The sequence below is a fragment of the Pseudophryne corroboree genome, chromosome 1 (genome assembly GCF_028390025.1).
Source record: "Pseudophryne corroboree isolate aPseCor3 chromosome 1, aPseCor3.hap2, whole genome shotgun sequence".
NCBI classification, from domain to species: Eukaryota; Metazoa; Chordata; class Amphibia; order Anura; family Myobatrachidae; genus Pseudophryne; species Pseudophryne corroboree.
In genome coordinates this window covers 984820523-984843986 of record NC_086444.1, presented here as the reverse complement: position 1 = coordinate 984843986, position 23464 = coordinate 984820523, and the positions used below count along the sequence as shown (strand labels likewise).

Here is a 23464-nt window from a genome sequence, read left to right as displayed (position 1 = left end):
TGTTGACAGGTTCAAAAGGTCAACATGATAATGATCGACACAAGTTTTTTTTTCATGTTTTCCCAACTTTTGCTTGATTTACTATCCACGTGGACTATGATTGGGAATAGTAACCTGTGGTGAGCACAGTGAGGCACCTTGCCCGAAGCGTGGCGAGCCCGCGAGGGTACACATTTGCACGGACTGTTGTCACATATCATGAAACATACAAAATGACACCGCAAAAACAAAACATACAAAACCACACAACTTGTGTCAACCATTTGTGTGTTGACCATTATGTTGCCCTTTTGACCATGTCGACCTTTTGTACCTATCAACTTTATCCATTGTCTACCTTTTGACCCTGTCAACCTAATGCATGACGACCACGGGATCGACCTTATGACTGTCTACCTAGACACTGTAGATCTTTATACCACACCCCAAGCGTCCACCCCTACCCATTGGCATAGCACCATCTTGGGCCAAATAAATGTGTCTCTTATTTAATATTAATGTTACCCAATTAATGTAAAGAAAACTAAAGAAATGCCACCCACAAATGTATATGAAAACTTCTAAATATGAAATCCAATACATTAAATATAGCCAAATAAATGAATCTGATTCACAAAAAGTGCTTTCCTGATAAGCAGTGACGAGGGAAAGTCACACTACACAAAAACCACACTAGTTAATACCTACTTTAAACATACGGTAAATAGGTCAGTTGTACATTTGAACTATAGTGCAGACAATTGCAGAGGAGAACCAGGAAGGCTCATGCCGATATAGGCACATTTCCTAGCAACGTAAATCACATCAGTGTGAATGTGGTACAGCTTTTTAACGGTTATTGCCTGTGCACTTTCCCTCATACATATTTATGATGCGTATATGCATAATACATTCCCAGAATATATCCATTTAACACAACACTTCACCAAACACACTCCTCTCTTCTTAGTTTATATCCTCCTTGCTGTAATATACCATATTCAAAATAAAAAAAAAAATAAAAAACACAAAAAGATACCAATGAAACAACTTATTGGGTTATGATTCATCGCAAGAATACCTTTCATTGATTTTGGAGGACAATTTGCATAAAGAACAACAACTAGAAGAGGAAGCTTAAAACATTAGTGCAGGAGATAGAACATAGAAGCTGTGTCATGATACCTGGTTTGGGGAAGCCCAAAATTCGTGCCAATGCCAACTCTGGGGAGACAATGGACAACCTTTTTCACTGTAGACTGGTCTGGAAAGTTGAACATGACAGCCACTGCACATTGGAAACAAGAACGCCAAAATGTCAGACTGACTTATGAAATCAGATTACTGATTGTTAATGTATGCAGAAGCTGTTAACACGATAGACAAACCTAAATAAGTTAGACATCTTTCATTTATTATGCAAACTTGCTAAAATAAAAACAAAAAACAAGAAAACGGATTCTGCTATAGTAATATAGTCTATTTTCTTGTTGCATTGAGCAGGTTCTCAGTTTAAAAGAATATTTGGTTTCCTCACTACTAAACAGGTCCCAGGTTATGGAGGACTATCTCAAAGAGACAATAACTGGAAATAAGTAGTCAGCAGCTGTATTTACAGTAAGCTACCTCCTTGGGTGCCATTTCATCTTTACACTAAAATCATGTTTCATTAAACTGTGGGGTATGGTGTGAAGTAGAGAACTAAGATAGGAAAGAATAAAACAGGGAGCTAGGTGTGCCCTTCCTTAATGAGTGAAAACCCTAATGAATGTGTTTATTAATTAATGACTTAATTTAATCCAAACTTGCGAACAATGACATTCTTACCTCGCTGTCTATCTGCTAATACCCAGTCTCATTTTATTACCGTATTTGTTCCCAATTGTAAAGTGCTAACGTTAATAATCAGCATCCATAGAGTATAGCTGAGCACCATGTGCGGAACGCACAGTAGTTGGAGAAACCAGTAGTGAGCCCAGAAAGCCTGGACTTTATCATTTACAGCCCCTGGTTTAGATTTCTTCTGCTCCTTACAGACCACAGGAGGTGATGTACACCAAATAACTCCTCTATGGAGGCTGAATACTGCATTACACGGAGAACAGGAGCTAGAGATATTAGCACACTGGAATTTATGCAGTCCTTGCTTCTTGTGAGAACAAAAGTTTCTATAAACAAGCCAAAGTCCACATATCCTAATATGTGAAGACCAAAGAGTCACAGCACTCACAACTATAACATCCGGTCTGTCTATTCCATACAACATTAACATTAATGGGATGGAAGTCCTACACAGTTGTTCGGATACTAAGAGGGATACATTTTCTCAAAGTTTTTCAGGACAGCTTTAGAACCAAATCGCTTTTGGGAATCCCGACAGGCGCTCGGATTTCCCACTCGGTTGGTGGGTCCATGCCACCAACCGAGTGGGAATAAAATATGTGGACTCGTTGCCGGGATGCCGCTGTTGGTATAGAGTCAACCGGCATCCCGTCTGCCGGGATACCATATGTCTCCTAACACCACAACTGTCCATTAAGCACCTATGTACAATGCAACAAATATTCCTAAACAACTTCACTAGTTTACAAAATAATCAAATGTCATAAAGAAAGGACAAGCAGCGCGAAACATTTCCATTATTTACCAAAATATAAAAAAAAAAGGAGATTGAAATTCTGGCGCTTTCAAATATCAGAAAATATATTATTTTCTTCCCCCTTCAAATCCAGAGGAAGCCACTATGTGTAGTGGAAAAATGGGGAAGCACTAGGATTATAAACAGAAGAAAAGAGAAGATTTATGGTAGACTTGCCATAGTTAAATCTCTTTCTGCGAGGTACACTGAATTAAACAGGGAATAACATCAGATGGTGTAGAGTTGGATCTTGATCCAAGGCACCAACAGGCTAAAGTTTTGACTGTTCCCAGGATGCATTGCACCGCCTCTTCTATAGCCCCGCCTCAAGACACTGGAGCTCAGTTTCGTTAACCAGTCCAATGCAGTAGCAGGTAAAAGACGGCAGATGTTAGTCACATAGAACCACATTCTCACGACAGGAGAAGGGACCAGCGGCTAATGCCATACAAACCCAAAGAAGCAAAGTGCGTCCGTGTGGGCGCCCTGTGGAACCCAGTGTACCTCGCAGATAGAGATTTAACTATGGTAAATCTACCATAAATCATCTTTTCTGCAGCGGGGTACACTGGTATTCCACAGAGAATAACATCGGGGATGTCCTAAAGCAGCGCCTCATTGGAGGGGATGCACTGTAGCGGGTATAAGAACCCAGTGTAGCATCCTGGGAGGCGGAAGTATCGAAGGAATAAAACCGTATGAACGTGTTCACAGAGGACCACGTAGCCGCCTTGCACAATTGTTCAGCGGACGCGCCTCAGCGGGCTGCCCAAGGTGCTCAAACAGACAGAGTAGAATGGGCTTTGATAGCAGCAGGAGCTGGGAGACCAGCCTGTGCATAGGCTTGTGCAATCACCATTCTAATCCATCTGGCCAAGGTCTGCTTATTTGCAGGCCAGCCATGTTTGTGAAAACCAAAAAGTGCAAAAAGGGTATCTGACCTGCTGAGGGAGGCAGTCCTCCTCACGTAGATATGGAGAGCCCGTACCACATCCAAAGACCGCTCTTTGGAGGACAAACCAGAAGAGATAAAGGCCGGAACCACAATCTCTTGGTTAAGATGAAAAGATGATACCACCTTAGGTAGATAACCAGGGCGAGTTTGAAGAACTGCCCGGTCACTGTAAAAAATCAGAAAGGGTGGACGACAGGACAAAGCGCCTAAGTCCAACACCCTCCTAGCAGAGGCAATAGGCAATAAAAACATGACCTTAAGTGTAAGACATTTAAGATCCACAGACTCAAGAGGTTCAAATGGAGACTCTTGCACGGCATTTAAGACAACAGAAAGATCCCATGGAGCCACAGAAGGGACATAGGGAGGCTGAATCCTTAAAACACCCTGAGTGAAAGTATGAACATCAGGAATAGACGCAAGTTTCCTCTGAAAACACACAAAGGCAGATATGAACCTTGAGGGAGGCCAGACGAAGGCCTAAATCTAGGCCTTGTTGCAGAAAAGCCTAGAAGTTCTGAACGAATAGGCATCATAATTCTTAGCAGCAAACCATGTGAAATAAGAATTCCAGACCCTGTAATAAATCTGAGCAGAAGCCAGTTTGTGGGCCTTCAACGTAGTTTGAATAACCACCTCAGAGAATCCCTTGGCCCTCAGGAGTGAAGCTTCAAGAGCCACGTCGTCAAACTCAGTCTGGCCAGGTCCGGATAGACACAAGGGCCCTGAACGAGGAGGTCTGGGCGTTGAGGAAGTAGAAGAGGACGCTCTATCGATAGACACTGCAGGTCTGAGAACCAATGCCATCTGGGCCACGCTGGAGCGACTAGAATTAGTATTCCTCCTTCTTGTTTGAACTTCCGAAGTACCCTGGACAGGAGTCACACTGGAGGGAACACGTATAGCAGACGAAAGATCCATGGAATTGCCAGTGGGTCAACGAATGCTGCTTGAGGATCCCTTGTCCTTGATCCGAAGACTGGAACCTTGTGATTGTTTCAAGACGCCATCAGATCTATGTCTGGTAGGCCCCACTTGTCCACTAGGAGTTTAAAGACTTCGGGATGCAGACTCCACTCTCCGGCGTGGACGTCCTGACGACTGAGGAAATCCGCTTCCCAGTTGAGGACTCCGGGGATGAACACTGCCGATACTGCTGGCAGATGGCGTTCCGCCCACCGGAGGATTTTTGATACTTTCAGCATTGCCATGCGGCTTCGAGTGCCGCCTTGATGATTTATGTCTGATTGTACTTGAACAGGCCTGTTCTGTACTAGAGGCAGGGCCAGTGTCAATGCATTGAACACCGCCCGCAATTCCAGAATGTTTATCAGGAGGAGAGACTCCTCCCTGGTCCAACGACCCTGGAGAGAGTGTTGCTCCAACACCGCGCCCCAACCCCACAGGACCGGCATCCGTTATCATGAGGACACAGTTGGAGATCCAGAAAGGACGGCCCCTGCTCAACTGTTGGTCGTGTAGCCACCAGCTCAGTGACAGACGAACCTCCAGAGTCAAGGAGATGATTTGAGATCTGATCCGATGAGGCAGGCCGACCCACTAGGAAAGAATTAACCTCTGCAGAGGGCGGGAATTAAATTGAGCATACTCTACCATTTCGAATGCAGACACCATGAGGCCTAGAACTTGCATCGCCGAGTGTATCCACAATCTTGGGCGAGAGAGGAAATATCTGATCCTGTTCTGAAGTTTCAGGACTTTTTCTGGAGACAAAAACGATTGTTGGTTGTGTGTGTCCAGTAGTGACCCCAGGTGCACCATGCTCCGAGCAGGGACCAGCGAGGACTTTTTCCAGTTGAAGAGCCACCCGTGTGTTTGTAGGAATTGGACCGTCAGTTCCAGATGACTGAGGAGAACCTCTTGGGAGTTCGCCAGGATCAGCAAGTCGTCCAGATACGGCAGGATCCTGATAGCCTGATGTCGAGAAGAGACGTCATCACGGCCATGACTCTGGTGAAGATCGGAGGGGCCGTGGCCAATCCAAAAGGCAATGGCTGGAATTGATAATGTAGGTTGCCAATAGCGAACCACAGATATTGCTGATGCGACATGGCAATAGGTATGTGCAGGTAAGCATCCTGTATGTCCAGGGATACCATAGTCTACGGGTTCCATGGGCAGTACTATAGAGTGCAGAGTTTCCATACGGAATTTGGATACTCTCACAAACTTGTTCAATGATTTAAGGTTGAGTATAGGCCAGAAGGACCTATTTGGCTTCAGAACTAGGAACAGCAGCTCTGAGACAGAGGTACCGGCACTACCACTCCTGTATCCAGGAGGGATTGTACAACCAATTGTAGAGCTTGCGCCTTTAACGGATCCAAAGGGATAACCGTTGTGCAAAACTGTGGAGGGGGACGTCACTTGAAAGAGACTGCATACCCATGCGAGACAACTTCCCGCACACAGGCGTCCACAGTGGTCTTTAACCAGGACTGGGCGAACTGCAGAAGTCGGCCTCCCACCCTGGGGTCCCCCAGTGGGAGGTCCGCCCCATCATGCAGCAGGCTTATCTCATTTGGAAGCAGGCTGACGGGCCCAGGATTGTTTAGATTTAGGCTTAGTGGTTTTGGAAGCACAAGCCTGTCGCGGATACGCCTGACCCTTTGCTTTTCCTGGAGGCCGAAAGGAACGAAAGGTGGTACTCTTAGCCTTTGGAACAGATGGATTAGTATTTGGCAGACATGCAGTCTCGGCAGTAGCCAAGGATCATACAACCTCCCCAAATAGAATGTCTCCCTTAAAAAGGAGCACCTCCAAGGTCTTTTTGGAGTCCAGGTCCACCTTCCAGGACCTCAACCACATAATTCGACGAGCCTGGATAGAGGTAGTAGTTGCCTTGGCTGTCATTACACCTGCATCAGAGGCCATCTCCTGAATATAGTGTGAGGCTGTGGTAATATAAGACAGATATTGTCTGGCAGTGTCAGAAAAATCCTGAGGCAGCTCATCCTCAATTGCCTGAACCCATGCTTCAATGCCTTTCGCAGCCCAGGAAGCTGCCATAGTGGGTCTATGTACAGCACCAGTAAGGGAGTAAATAGACTTCAGGCATCCCTCCACACGCTTATTCGTCGGTTCCTTCAGTGAGGTGACAGTGGTGACAGGCAGAGTAGATGACACTACAAGACGGGCGACATGAGAGTCCACCGGCGGTGGAGTTTCCCACTTGTTACTCAACTCTGCAGGAATAGGATAAACGAGCTAGCATCTTTTAGACAGGGAAAATGTATTTCCTGGAGAAGACCAGGATTCCTGACGTATGTCAAATAAATGGTCAGAGTGTGGTAATACTACTTTAGCAACCTTCTGACGTTTGAACTTATCAGGTTTCTTAGACGCAGTAGGAGGCTCAATGTCATCATCTATTTGAAGAATTAGCTTAATAGCCTCCACTAGGTCAGGATCATCATCCTGGGTTGGAGATTCCTCATCAGAAGCAACTGTATCAGTGTCTGACGGATCAGTATATTCCCCATCCTCATCGGAAGAATTATCCGAAATATTAGTGGATTGTGAGGAAGAAATGGCCCATTTAGACGACCCCTTGGTCCCAGAGGAGCGTGGGGTAGACTTTTGTCTAACCAAAGATTGATATAATTGTTGTAATTGGGTTGACTGAGTATCCGCCCAGGGCGGATTAACTACAGGGACAATATGTGGCTGCAACGGCACAGGAGATCCCACAGGGGGCATAAGACGTGTCGCAAGTGTAGTCAGCAGACTTGAGAATGCTGCCCAGGGTGGGTCCTGATTGGCCACAGGTGCTGCAGGTTGACGGGGTGTATGGCACTCAGCGCCTGAACCAGCAGCTAAAACTTCCCCCTCAGGTAAATCCGTGGTGCCAGTACTGCAGGATGCAGAACCATCGGCGGATTTGTAACAGTACAACATAGCCAGACAAACACAATACCTGCAAATAACCCCCTATGTTATGTGACAGTAAACGCAGTACACAAAACAGAGGATTTAAGCGGTATGAGGTGACAAACACAATAAAATGCCCAATCGTATATTCTGTGTAACACTAATATATAAATATATATATATATATATATATATATATATATATATATATATATATATATATAGGACCCTGATGCACTTAGCCCTTCAGGGTACAGAATATAGTGATATAGGAGAATGGAATCCCACACAACAGCTACAGGCACACTCAGTCACATGTACAATGCAGAAGTTATTACATATAAACAATAAAACTGCACTGGACTAGTAAAACTACATATAAATATGTATGAGTATAGATATAACAATGCACAGCAGATACTGGATGTATATCACAGAATACTTGTACTAAATATTCAGATAGCAGAACACTTGTTCTTAACTAACATGGTCTAAAATGACATTTAGAATACTTAAGTGCCTGTAAATGCACAGCGCTGATGAGACAGGTGGCTTTACAGAGGAGACAGAGCCCTGCAGTCCCGGAGATCAGCCCAGCTAGTAGTGAAGATGGCAGCAAAATCTCTGCCAGGGAGTGAGGAGAGAGAAATGCAGCTCCAGGTTGGGAACACCAGCAGTAGATGGCGCCCGGAGCTGGGGGAGGGGCTACAGGTCAGCACCTTATCTCCTATGCTGGGCCTCACCACCGGGTACTATGGAGCCTATATTAAACGGATTTTAGTAAATCTGACTGTGCTCCCATGCCCTGGTGGATATAGTGGGGTCCCTGTGCAGTAAGTACAGTGTCCACGCCAGCGGCGCAGTACGTCTCCTGGGACCGCAATTTACCGGCGGGTCCCACCTGGGGGACCTTCTTACCTCCTCACTGATGTGCAGTCATGCGATCCAGGAGAGTGTCAGCGGTGTGTGCCTGAAGTCCGATGCGCCTCCTCTACAAGTACCCGGGAACCATACTTACCTACTCTCCCGGAAGCTGCGGGAGGCTCCCGTTTTTTGGGGTAGCCCCCCGCACCCCCGGAAGAGTGGGCAGGTCTCCCGCATCCTGCTCGCACCCTAGTGATGTATATAAACTTTTGTTTCTCGTGTTGGTTCACTGATGCTTTTCTATTTGCTCCCTTTACAATAAAATGTATCCACATGGCAGCTTTACTGAAAGTTATTACATTACATTTATAACCATTATATAATGGGACATGGGGGGGTAATTCTGAGTTGATCGCAGCAGCAAGTTTGTTAGCAATTGGGCAAAACCATGTGCACTGCAGGTGTGGCAGATATACCATGTGCAGGGAGAGTTAGATTTGGGTGGGTTATTTTGTTTCTGTGCAGGGTAAATACTGGCTGCTTTATTTTTACTCTGCAATTTAGATTTCAGTTTGAATACACCCCACCCAAATCTAAGGGGGGGTACTCACGGAGCGATATTCTAAGCAATCTGACTAGATTGCTTAGAATATCGGCATGATCGCTCCGTGTGTAGCCCCCTCAGCGATAGCGATGCGCGGCCCCGCACATCGCTATCGCTGCTGCTAGTTTGGCCTGCATGCAGGCCAATGTAGCGGGTCGCTCACTTCACCCGCTGGGTGAAATGAGCGCCCCCCCGTACGCTCAGCACAGATCGCGCTGTGCTGAGCGGCGGGAGAGATGTGTGCTGAGCGGTTCGCTCAGCACACATCTCTCCTGCATCGGCCCATGGGTACTGGGCTTAACTCTCTCTGCACATGTTATATCTGTCCCCCCTGCAGCGCACATGGTTTTGGCCAACTGCTAACAAATTTGCTGCTGCGATCAACTCAGAATTAGGCCCCAGGTGCAGACCTGTGTTTAGATCAGGCCTTTTGAAATAATGGTTTGTATGAGATTGGCACAAAATTTTCACTTCCCGCATTCATGATAGCTAAATGTTCATCCTCCTCGGCAGTTTTGTATGAATGCATTGTCAAACAATTGTTTATGACTGTGGAGCATATTCTATATACAGGCTATAGGAAATTCTAATTCAATTTTATTATGTAAATTATGATTGTTTACAGTAACCAACTTGGAGTGTTCAAAACTGTTTCCACGTGTTCAGCTTTCCCCTTCATTAAATCAAATCATTGGACATGTCGAAACATACACAAATGTTTTTTTGCAGTCCATGAATAAAATAAACAACCTAAAGTGCATAACTGCATTTATTTCAACTCTACATTTTATTTTATGTTACTGAAAAATATTTTTTTCTATTTAAAAAGGTGTAGCAAAGAGAAGGCAGATGAAAATAAGGTAAATGAATGTCTATGCACATAACGAGTGCACATGGATTTTACACAATACAAGTAAAAAGTTATCAAACACCCCAAATATTTATAGTTTAACAAAATCTCATCTGACTCAACGTAGACACTGAACAAGTGCAGATATAACCACCGAATATATATATGGCACTGTTGCAAGTGTTCCAACAAATATATTGCACTTGTAGGTTGCTTTGCTTTCACCTTTCTGTCCAGCTCACTCCAAAACAACCTTTAAAGAGTGGAGAAGATGACAATTAGTTGCAGTCATCATTATATATAAAGAATAGTCCATAAAATGATCAGTATAATCTGATTGGTTGCTATAGGCGGCTTCTCCACTTGTCCACCATTTAGAAGGTTTGACACATTTCCCCTAAGTCTGGAAACTGTGCTGGCCATTCCATAACTGTAAGGGGCCCTACACACTGGCCGACCCGCTGCCGAGCTGCCCGACGGCGGATACGGCCGACGAGCGACCCGGCGGCGGGGGGGCAGTGACGGGGGGAGTGACGTTTCTTCACTCCCCCCGTCACGCGGCTCCATAGAACTGCAGGCAAATATGGACGAGATCGTCCATATTTGCCTGCATGCACAGCCGACGGGTGACCAGCGATGAACGAGCGCGGGACCGCGCATCGTTCATCGCTGGAGCCTCCACACTGAAAGATATTAACGAGTTCTCGTTCATTTATGAACGAGATCGTTCATATCTTTCAAAAAATCGGCCAGTGTGTAGGGCCTATAAGTCTCCCATCTTCTTTTTTTCATCAAAATGTAGTTCTGACACAGTCTGGAGGTATGCTTTAAGTAATTATCTTGTTATAGGATGAATCCTTGACCAACTGGGGTTATTGCATGATGCCTCAAAATGGTGTGGTAAAACTTTTGGTTCATGGTGCCAGTCACTGTTGCCAACTCGGGATCAAGCTAAAGAACGGCAGACCATCATACTTCTCCATGCTTGACAGAAGTGGCACAGTGTACAAAATGCCCAATGTGATGAACCAAAGATTTTATTACCCAGGCAAGCCTCTTTTTCAATGCTGCAGAACAGCTGTAAGTTCTCAACCTTTTTCTTGTTTCCTGAAAAGGAAACTCTGAAATACACATTTTTGGTTCAGTTTTTTGCCAACCTCAACTTTTTTATTTAGGATCTAGCAGTTTATCATATACCTTTGCACCATTGTAGTTTATTCACTGGACTTGTATTGCTTAACTTTCAAGAAAAAGTAGGAAAATGGTTGACCAGTAGTGTACTGCACTACATACATATATACATACACAGTATATTTATTTTTTACACATTAAAAAAATCCCTTTTTGCCGCACTAACTTACAGTTTTAGCAGCACCGCCCAGGTAGTTCCCTGCTAGTGGGTACTTCGAATAGAAATATACAATGGGGGTAACTCAGGTGCACTAATAGATAGTTAATAATGGGACAATCCCTTAATAAATAATATCCTTTTGTTAGATAGTCACTCAATTCTACAAGATAATGACATCTAGTCAAATACCTAAAGAGAGTTATTCTTGGTACATAAACATAGGGTATAACATCTTCTCATAAAATACAATACAATAAATTTGCATAAACAGTAACATATGAATCTGCCCAATTATATGGGGTATGATGATAGCTGTCCCCTCACCTTTGCAGGTGTGAGCTCATAAGTGAATATTCCCCAAATGGATACAGGCTGTTACGATGGCGACAAAATGCATTTCTGCAGCGGGGTACACTGGGATTCCACAGGGAATAACATTGGGGTGTAGAGTTGGATCTCGATCTTCGGCACCAACAGGCTAAAGCTTTGACTGTTCCCAGGATGCACTGCACTGCCTCCTCTGTAGCCCTGCCTCCAGGCACTGGAGCTCAGTTTGTCAGTTGGTGCCTGCAGTGCAGGTCACTAACAGGGAGGGCCTAATAAGAGCTTTTTAAGAAGAAAGAAGACTTAAAGGGCCGCAGCACAGGCACTAGATGCAGTGTATGTTATGCTGACATTCTGTGCTGTGGCTCCATCACTTCCCCCAGCGGCGCTGTATGCTCCCGCGCACTGGTTGCCAGGTACTTGCAGCGGAGGCGCTCCAGTCATCAGGCACACATCACCGCTGCTGCTCTCCTGGATCGCATGGCCGCACTTCAGGGAGCAGGTAAGAGGGTCCCTCAGGTGGGACCCGCCGAAATCGCGTTCCGGTCGCGGTCCCAGGAGATGGACCGCACCGCTGGCGTGGACACTGTGGCCGTGCAGGGACCCCACTATATCCACCAGGGCAGGGAGCACAGGTCGTATTTACTAAAATCCATTTGTTATAGGCTCCATAGTACCCGATGGTGAAGTCCAGCAGAGGAGATAAGGTGCTGACCTGTAGCCCCTCCCCCAGCTCCAGGAACCATCTACAGCAGGTGTTCCCGTCCTGGAGCTGCATTTCTCTATGTCCCTCACTCCCTGTCATCGTTTGGGTGCCATTTCACATAGCTGTGCTGATCCTGTGACTGCAGGGCACGGTCTCCTCTGTAAAGCCGCCTGCCTCATCAGCGCTGTGCATTTACAGGACACTTTCTGCATTGTACCTGTGACTGTGTGTGCCTATAGCTGCTGTGTGGTTTCTCTTCTGTGTATCACACATATTGCTATCACTATATTCTGTACCCTGGGGGGCTAAGTGCATCATGGTCTCATATACCATATAGTGTTCCACAGGATATACTGTTTTGCATTTTTCACTGCGTGTTTCAGTCATCTCACACCGCTTAAATCTTCTGTTTGTGGTTTACATTTGCGGTCACATAACACAGGTATTTTTTTTGCAGGTATTGTTTTTGTCTGTCTATATTGTACTGGCTACATTCCCAATAATGTCCGCTACACAGGGCGGGAAATCCACAAGACGCTCCTGCATCATGCAGTGCTGGCGCCACGGATTTGACTGAGGAAAAGGTTTCAGCTGAGAGTTCAAGTACTGGGTGCCCTGCACCTTCCAGTCAGTCTGCAGCACCTGTGGCTAATCAAGACCCACCTTGGGATGCTTTTTCAAATATGCTGACTACGCTTGTAACACGACTTATGCCCCCTGTGGGACCTCCTGTGCCATTACAGCCACATATTGTCCCTGTAGTTAATCCGCCATGGGCGGATACTCGCTTAACCTAATTACAGCAATTAAGTCAGTCCTTGGTTAAACACAAACGTAACCCTCGCCCTACTGGGACCAAAGGGGGTATCCGTTTGGATGGTCGACCATGTTATGGTCGACAGTCATTAGGTCAACCACTAATAGTAGACATTGACATGGTCGACATGGACACATGGTCGACACATTAAAATAGTTGACACATGAAAGGTCAACACATGAAAAGGTCGACATGAGTTTTTCAAATTTTTTTTGTTTTGTGGAACTTTTCCATACTTTACGATATACGTAGACTACGATTGGGAACGGTAATCTGTGCCAAGCGCAGCTGTAGCGGAGCGAGGCACCTTGCCGGAAGCATGGCGAGTGAAGCGAGCCATGCGAGGGGATGCGGTGCATTAATTGGGGTTCCCCCGTCACTTTACGCAAAAAACGACACCAAAAAAAGTTACAAAACTCATGTCGACATTTTCATGTGTCGACCATTTGTCCATGTCGACCAATAGTGTTCGACCATTCATACCGGAACCACCAAAGGGTCCTCTATAAGCAGGCCATTTCTTCCTCACAATCCACTAATATTTCGGATGATTCCTCCGATGAGGATGGGGATTATACTGATCCTTCTGATACGGATACAGTTGTTTCTGATGAGGAATCTACAACTCAGGTTGATGTTCCTGAACTAGTGGAGGCTATCAAGCTGATTCTCCAGATTGATGATGAGATTGAACCTCCTACTACATCTAAGAAACCTGATAAGTTTAAACGTCAGAAGGTTGCTAAAGTAGTTTTACCTCATTCTGACCTCTTAATTGACATATGCCAGGAAGCCTGGTCTTCTCCAGGAAATAAATTTTCCCTGTCTATAAGGATGTTGGCTTGTTATCCTATTCCTGCGGAGTTGAGTAACAAGTGGGAAACTACACCCCGGTGGACTCTCATGTCGCCCGTCTAGTGGTGTCTTCTACTCTGTCTGTCACAACTGTCACTTCACTGAAGGAACCGACGGATAAGCATGTGGAGGGATGCCTGAAGTCAATCTACACACTTACCGGTGCTGTACATAGACCTGCTATGGCAGCCTCTTGGGCTGCAAACACTATTGAAGCATGGGTTCAGGCAGTTGAGAATGTTCTACCTCTACATTTTTCTGACACTGCCAGACAATATCTGTCGTATATTACCACAGCCTCTCACTATATTCAGGAGGCGGCCTCTAATGCCAGTGTAAGGGCGGCCAAGGCGTCTATCCTGGCTCGCCGGATTTTGGGGATGATCTGAACAAGATCGTGACTGACTTGGCAACAGCCAAGACTGCATGTCTCCCAAGTACCAATCCTTCTGCTCCGAAGGCTAAGAGTACTACTTTTCGACCTCCAGGTAAAGCAAAGGGTCAGGCGTATCTGAGACAGGCTCGTACTTCCAAAACCACCAAGCCCAAGTCTAAGCAATTTTGGGCCGCCCGTCAGCCTGCTACCAAACAGGACAAGCCTGCAACATAATGGGGTGGGCCTCACCCTGGGGGACCCCAGGGTGGGAGGCCGAATTCTGCAGTTGGCCCAGGCCTGGTTAAGGACCACTTCGGACACCTGGGTGCAGGAAGTTGTCTCTCACGGGTACGCAATCTCTTTTTCCAGAGACGCCCCCTCAATGGTTCTGCTCGATGGTTATGCCTTCGGAACCGCTGAAAGCACAAACTCTACACTTGGTTGTACAATCTGTCCTAGATACTGGAGTAATTGTGCCGGTACCTCTGTCTCAAAGAGGCAGGAGTTACTATTCGGCCCGGTTTCTAGTCCTGAAACCAAATGGGTCCTCCCGGCCTATACTCAACCTCAAATTATTGAACAAATTTGTGACGGTATCCAAATTCCGAGTGGAAACTCTAAGCTCTATTGTACTGACTATGAAGCCCAAGGACTATATGGTATCCCTGGACATACAGGATACTTACCTGCACATAACTATTTCCATGTCGCATCAGCAATATCTGCGGTTTGCTATTGGCAACCTACATTATCAATTCCAGGCCTTGCCTTTCAGACTGACCACGGCCCCTCAGGTCTTAACCAAGGTCATGGCAGTCATGACGGCTCTTCGCCGCCGTCAGGGTGTCAGGATCATGCAGTATCTGGATGACTTGCTGATCCTGGCGAACTCCTCAGAGGTTCTCCTCAGTTATCTGGAACTGACGGTCCAATTCCTACAAGCCCACGGGTGGCTCATCAACTGAAAGAAGTCCTCGCTGGTTCCTGCTCAGAGCATGGTTCACCTGGGGGCATTGCTGGACACACACAACCAACGATTGTTCTTGTCTCCCGGGAAAGTCCTGAAACTTCAGGATAGGATCATATACTTCCTCTCTCGCCAGAGAGTGTCAATACACTCGGCGATGCAAGTACTAAGCCTCAAGGTGTCGGCATTCGACATGGTAGAGTTCGCTCTATTTCCTTCCTGCCCTCCCCAACAATTAATCCTTTCCAAGTGGAACAGCCTACCTCACCGGATCAGGTCTCAAATGATCTCCTTGACTTCGGAGGTTCGTCTGTCACTGAGCTGGTAGCTACAGGACCAACAATTGAGCAGGAGTTGTTCCTTCTGGATCTCCAACTGGGTCCTCCTAACAACGTACGCCAGTCTGCGGGGTTGGGGCGCGGTGTTGGAGCAACACTCTCTCCAGGATCAGTGGACCAAGGATTAATCAATCCTCCCGATAAACATTCTGAAATTGCGGGCAGTGTTCAATGCGTTGACACTGGCCTGCCTCTGGTACAGAACAGGCCTGTTCAAGTACAATCAGACAACGCCACCACGGTGGCGTACATAAATCATCAAGGCGGCACTTGAAGTCGCATGGCAATGATGGAAAGGTTAAAAATTCTCCAATGGGCGGAACGCCATCTGCCGGCCATAACGGCAGTGTTCATTCCGGGAGTCCTCAACTGGGAAGTGGACTTCCTCAGTCATCAGGACGTACACGCCGGAGAGTGGAGTCTTCATCCCGAAGTCTTTCAATTCCTAGTGGACAAGTGGGGCCTACCAGATGTAGACCTGATGGTGTCTCGACACAATCACAAGGTTTCTGGTCTTCGGAGCAATGACAAGGGATCTGCAAGAGGCGTTCGTGGAAGCACTAGCAATTCCATGGAACTTTCGGCTGCCATATATTTTCCCTCCAGTGTCACTCCTGCCCAGGGTAATACGGAAGTTCAAGCAAGGAGGAGGAGTACTACTTCTAGTTGCTCCAGACGGCATTGTTCTCAGACCTGCGGGGTCTCTCAACAGAGTGTCCTCTTCGACTTCCTTAATGCCCAGACCTCCTCGTTCAGGGCCCTTGTGTCCATCCGGACCTGGTCAGACTGGCTTTGACGGCGTGGCTCTTGAAGCATCACTCTTGAGAGCAAAACGATTCTCTGAGGCGGTCATTCAAACTATGTTGAAGACCCGTAAACCAGCTTCAACTCCGATTTATTACAGGGTCTGGAATTCTTACTTCACTTGGTGTGCTGCTAAGAATTATGATGCGTATACTTTCAAAACATCAAGACGTTTGGCTTTTCTCCAGCAAGGCCTAGACTTGGGCCTTCGTCTGGCCTCCCTCAAGGTTCATATATCTGCCCTGTTGGTGTGGCTTCAGAGAAAAATTGCATCTCTTCCTGACGTTCACACTTTCACTCAGGGTGTTCTACGGATTCAGCCTCCCTATGTCCCTCCTGTGGCTTCATGGGATCTGTCTGTTGTATTGAATGCCCTGCAAGAGTCTCTGTTTGAACCTCTTGATTCTGTGGACATTAAATGCCTTATGCTTAACGTAATTTTTCTGTTGGCTATTGCCTCTGCTAGGAGGGTGTCAGACTTAGGCGCTTTATCCGGTCGTCCACACTTTGATTTTTCACCGTGACCAGGCTGTTCTCCAAACTCGCCCTGGTTATTTGCCTAAGGTGGTGTCATCTTTTCACCTTAACCAGGAGATTGTGGTCTTCTGGTCTGTCCTCCAAAGAAAAATCTTTGGATGTGGTACGGGCTCTCCATGTCTATGTGGAGAGGACTGCCTCAATCAGGAGGTCTGATTCTCTTTTTGTACTTTTTGGTTTTCACAAATGTGGCTTGCCTGCGAATAAGCAGACCTTGGCCAGATGGATTAGAATGGTGATTGCACAAGCCTATGCGCAGGATGGGCTCCCAGCTCCTGCTGCTATAAAAGCCCATTCTACTCGGTCTGTAGGACTTTCTTGGGCTGCCCAACGTGGCGCGTTGGCAGAACAATTGTGCAAGGCGGCTACGTGGTCCTCAGTGAATCCATTCATCAGGTTCTATGCCTTTGATACTTCCGCCTACCAGGATGCTTCCTTTGGACGCCGGGCTCTTGTGCCCGCTACAGTGCATTCCCTCCCATGAGGAACTGCTTTAGGACATCCTGATGTTATTCTCTGTGGAATACCAGTGTACCCAGCTGCAGAAAAGGAGATTTATGGTAGACTTACCATGGTTAAATCTTTCTGCGAGGTACACTGGATTCCACAGGGCGCCCACCCTGACGCACTTTGCTTCTTTGGGTTTGAATGGCATTAGCCGCTGGTACCCTCTCCTGCCGTGAGAATGTGGTTCTATGTGGCTAATCTCTACTGTCTCTATTTTACCTGCTACTGCATTGGACTGGTTAACAAAACTGAGCTCCAGTGCCTGGAGGCGGGTCTATAGAGGAGGCGGTGCAGTGCATCCTGGAAACAGTCAAAGCTTTAGCCTGTTGCTGCCTCGGATCAAGATCCAACTCTACACCCCGATGTTATTCCCTGTAGAATCCAGTGTACTTCGCAGAAAGAGATTTAACCATGGTAAGTCTACCATAAATCTCCTTTTTGTCCACATGCGGGCCTTCATCAGGGGTATAGTTCAATAAATTCAATTAGCATGTATAATCAACGAGGATGAGTTAACAATGTTGCTGAACAAAGGTTGAGACACACACAACAAGGTTTAAGTCCTATTTTGGCTTTCATCTGTTGGAAACACGATACATATCTATAGTTATACCATTATGAGGGTCCATTTGGCATTATAAAACCAATCTATGGAATTCATTTGGCCACTCTGAGAATAACAACCCCTCACTGTTGATTAGCGTTCTTCTCTGAACCAGGCACTGAGACTTTGTGTTGCAGACTAGCTGCCAATATAGACAGGGGCCAAGCAGTGAGATAGTGCCATGCAGTGGAGTAAGGGTGATTGTTATTCTCTGTTCATTTATGTTGAATGCGGCAGTAAAACACAATTTCAATTATTCACTTATATATATATATATATATATATATATATATATACACACACACACACACACACACACACACACACACATATATATGTATAGATAGAGATTCCAATATAGGCGGCACTCAGGAGACTGAATATTCCTTAGAAAGTTTTAATTCATAGCGTCAAGAGTCCTATAGAATGCTATAGAAACTGGCAGGAGTGACCAGCCAATGGCTGATGGTTGGTCATGGGGTGGCATCCATCAGGTCTAAAATTATCGATCACATCCCCCAATCATTACGGGGGGTGTGATCGTGATAAAAGTCTTCTTCAACTGGAAAGTAGGTGGATTTTCACCTTGGATACTGTTGCACCTAAAGATCTTAACGAGACCTTAGGACTACAATGTAAGCCGCACGGCGCTAACACCTTCAATCTAGCATTAAATCAATATACGCTAATTAATTATATAATTGTCGGATGTGATACAGCATGACAGTGCTACCTGAAGTGGCTCTATGTACTTTATTATTGTTCTTAATGTGATGTTAATGATTGTTTACATTGTGTATGTTTTTACAGGTATCATGGGTTTCCAAGGCAACCCGATGAGTAACCATGGTTGGCTCCCTGTGAGGTCGCAGCCCGATGACGTCATCGCACCGGCGCGGCTGCTGCTGGATGACTGTGGTGTTGTCGGAGGGATGGCGCCTTGCAGGTGAGATCAATCAAACACAGTAACGAGCTGTGATTAAGGGTATATATGTCTGTTATCTGTTAAGTATAATGTGTTTGTCCCTGACGACGGGCTGTGTCCCGAAACGTGCGAAAGGACTGTGACGCTATAAATTAAAACGTTCTAAGCAATATTCAGTCTCCTGAGTGCTGCCTATATTGGAATCTTGATACTGGAGATACTTGATATTGGAATCTTGATAACTGGGTATTGCTATACCATGGAGGGCTCCGGAGCATTTATGCTACACGAATTATGGTGAGTGCCGGGTACAGAACTGTATAGATATACACACACACACAGGCGCACATACCGCTACCCCACATACACAGCCATATTCTTACGCAAACACATATACAGTACACAGCTAATTGTTTTTATAGACATAAAAGAGGTGGTCAAGCTTTCCCATGACATTGTTACCTCTGTTTGCCATGAATATTTCCAATGCTGTATTTTGTAGAAGATAACGTCGTGAAAATATGGCACGAATCTCTGTGAACATCCATTTTCCATGTATTCCCTCGGTGTAAGCGAGAATCTAGACAAATTGAAAGAAATAGTTAATGTAATTAAATTACTACATTTGCAAACCAGTATCTTAGCTTTACTCTGGTAGAATACTGAATCAGTTTAATTATACTGTTTATAGTACTTAGGAATGGCATTCAATTATTAGCAATAATGTTTGTAAGAATTTCCATGCTTTTGGCATAAGTTCTGAAAATTGGAAACAGTACCCTGTGCTCACACCAGAATAAAATGATACAAAACACAAGAAAAAAAATTAAACGCGGTTTTGATTGGAGCACTCATCTCTGTAATTGGAGTTAGGAATGTTGAAGGTAACAATAAATGTGACCTCATGCTAAATTAAAAAAAAAATAAATAAAAAAAAAATATATATATATATATATATATATATATATATATATATATAAAACACGACTTAAAAAGACTGAAGCAACCTCACAAGAGTAGATGTGAAAATTATCCTCATACACTGAATATAATACTTATATTGTATATCCTCACATCACAAAATAGAATATATGGGGGGGGGGGGCTGGACTGCACACCTTAAATATAAACATAATAAGATGAACCTATAAATTACACAGATTCTGTGGCTTTCTTTCCCCTGCCACCTGCATGCATTTCACCCAGCTTTCAGCAACATGACCTGTGTAAATCAGTGTCCTGGAGTAAAGAATTATTACGGCAACTCTATCTATCTATCTATCTATCTATCTATCTATCTATCTATCTATCTATCTATCTATCTATCTATCTATCTCAAGAAGGAATAAGGAGGTGCCAAAAGTGAAGTAAGTCTTCTGAAAATGTTTATAGTGTATTAGGTAAAATATACACTCACAATATTTCACATAAGACAAGCATCTCACAATAGCGGCAACAGTCGGACTCTCAGCTCCATATGGAGCTATTCCATTTGGCATCCCGGAGATCCCCGGCGCCGTCCCGGAAGTGAGTCACAAACCAAGCATCAATCTCAGCGATATGCAGGCATCACCTCAGCTCACAAAAAATGTGTGGGACTCAAACAAATACAGGCGCTAAGATATTGACGTGATTGGTACTTTACAATACGTTCCTCAATGTTCTTCTTTGACAGGACCTCCCTTTCACTCGTGTAGATGTCACCATGAAAAGAAAGGATTGTATAAATGTGTGTCAGAGTCTTTAATGGTCCATGAATATCTTTTCATTAACTGAACATATCAGACAGTGAAGAACGTGATTATTTCACCAAAGAGGCGTACCCCAACTCACTTTTCCAAAGAAAAGATTACACTCATAAAGGTATCTTTCATCCACCACTGTGTTAGACAGAATCACTCTCTATCAGCAGTAAAAGAAACCTCTACACGTTTGAAGCAGCCTCCCTTATTGTGAGTGAGGTATGCCTATCTTTCTCGTGTAAAAAGGGTTATCGTGAGAGCGAATCTTTCGAACACAGTGGTGGATAAAAGATACCTTTATGAGTTTAACCTTCTCTTTGGGAAAGTGAGTTGGGGTACGCCTCTTTGGTGTAATTATCACGTCTTTCACTGTAGGATAAGTCCAGAAGCAAAAGATATTTTATGGACTGTTAAAGAATCTTTATTATCTATAAACCTACATTATAGATGAGTGGTGTACAGGTGAAAACGATTTCACACATATATATATATCTTTTTTCACGGCAACACCCATACGAGAGGGAAGGACTTTTTTGCTTAGGAGGAAGAAAGAACTATCAGCAAAAGAAACCTTGATGCGTTTGAAGCAGCCTCCTTTATTGTGAGTGAGGTATACCCATCTTCTTCCCGTGCAAAAGGGTTTGACAGTGAGAGTGATTCTGTCTAACACAGTGGTGGATGAAAGATACCTTTATGAGTGTAATCTTTTCTTTGGAAAAGTGAGTTGGGGTACGCCTCTTTGGTGAAATAATAACGTTCTTCACTGTCTGATATGTTCAGTTAATGAAAAGATATTCATGGACCATTAAAGACTCTGACACACATTTATACAATCCTTTATTTTCATGGTGACATCTACACGAGTGAAAGGGAGGTCCTGTCAAAGAAGAACATTGAGGAACGTATTGTAAAGTACCAATCACGTCAATATCTTAGCGCCTGTATTTGTTTGAGTCCCACACATTTTTTGTGTCAAATTTGTTTAAACTTTGAATTCTGGTGAGATTCAATTGTGGTGAATCACGGCTCGGGCAGCTTCCAGGGCGCCATTTACAGGGGTTCTCATATCCATTTTCTCCTTGTCTATCACCTCAGCTCAGTCATCAAGTTCCCAGACCGGTTTCGTCTTCCGACTTCCTCAGTGGGCATATCCATGCAGTGTGCATGGTGGAGTTTAAATAGAACTGTGCTTTGAGTCATTAATCAATTACTTGAGCTGAGGTGATGCCTGCATATCGCAGAGATCGAGGCTTGGTTTGTGACTCACTTCCCGGGACGGCGCGAATAGCAAATAGACTCCATATGGAGCTGAGAGTCCGACTGTTGCCGCTATTGTGAGATGCTTGTTTTATGTGATATATTGTGAGTGTATATTTTACCTAATACACTATAAACATTTTTAGAAGACTTACTTCACTATTGTGCGCCTGCTTATTCCTTCTTGCTTTGTAGACACAGCCCAGTGGATAGGGCATACAAGGGGTGCAGCACTTTACTGGAGCACCGTGGAATGCAGGATGTTTTTATATATAAAGGCTTGAGACATTGGGCAGACGGAATCGCTTTGCTTGATATATATATACACACACATGCATACACACAAACAAATGAGTGGTTCAACAAGTAAGGCAACAAGACCTCTCACGATGTAATGTTCTCTATTTCATTCTAATTTCCCACCAAGCCAGAGCAGGTAGACCACTGCTTCTCCTATGGACATTAGACTGCGCCTCATATTAGCCATATTATACCAATGTCAGTTGTAAGATGGCGGAAACATGTTCAAACATTAAAGTGCATAGTGTATTCTGATTTCTGTGTCTAAAGGGCACATCAGCAGCTAAAATTCACTGCCAACATGTCGAGGGGGTGGTCTTCAGTATGCCGAATGTCAGGATCCCGGCGCACAGTATACCGGCGCCGGAAACCTGACACCCAGCATACCGACAGCTAATCTCCCTCGTGGGGGTCCACGACCCCCCTGGAGGGAGAATAAAATAGTGTGGCGCGCATAGCGCGCCACCGTGCCTGCAGCATGGCGACCGCAGCGAGCCCGCAAGGGGCTCCTTTGCGCTCGCTCCGCTGTCGGTACGCCGGAGGTCGGGCTCCTGGCGCCGGTATGCTGGTCGCCGGGAGCCCGAACGCCGGCATACCGTACTACACCCATGTCGAGGTGTACAGTGATAACGTCATATTACGGAAACAGGTTTGATGCACTGCCTGTGGTGGACATGCTGGGCCAGCCGGATCGCTACTCATATTGAATGTATGCCCTGCCGTTATCAAAGGCAGTACTCCAAACCCAAACCTGTTTCCATGAAATGATCACCATACACCTCGACAAGTTGCTGATGAATTTCAGCAGCCTATGTGCCCTTTAGATGCAAAAATCACACTACACTTCTATCTATCTATCTTCAAGTCTGAAGTGCCGTAGTATTGACTGGTCTCCTAAACCAAGAAGAGGTGGTGGTCGGACATTACTTTTAAAAAAGTTAGATGCCAGGTGGATTTTCCGCATTGGCACTCTTGCCCCAAATGGGCTAGATGAACATAATCCTTTAAATATTTTTTTTGCGTTAGCAACCATGAAAGGATCACCATACACCTCGACAAGTTGCTGATGAATTTCAGCAGCCTATGTGCCCTTTAGATGCAAAAATCACACTACACTTCTATCTATCTATCTTCAAGTCTGAAGTGCCGTAGTATTGACTGGTCTCCTAAACCAAGAAGAGGTGGTGGTCGGACATTACTTTTAAAAAAGTTAGATGCCAGGTGGATTTTCCGCATTGGCACTCTTGCCCCAAATGGGCTAGATGAACATAAT

General features: G+C 45.1%; 1 protein-coding gene across 3 annotated transcripts in view; it reads right to left on the bottom strand.

The window, feature by feature from the left end:
- Window positions 1–23464, bottom strand: part of LRBA (LPS responsive beige-like anchor protein) — a 1108277-nt gene that overhangs the window by 278214 nt on the left and 806599 nt on the right. For all 3 annotated transcript variants that reach the window (XM_063920568.1, XM_063920569.1, XM_063920570.1), the window contains 2 exons: window positions 19355–19472; window positions 1165–1267 (listed from right to left, as the gene is read on the bottom strand). In XM_063920568.1, coding sequence (XP_063776638.1) covers window positions 1165–1267; window positions 19355–19472 — 221 coding nt within the window. The remainder of the gene's footprint in view (window positions 1–1164; window positions 1268–19354; window positions 19473–23464) is intronic.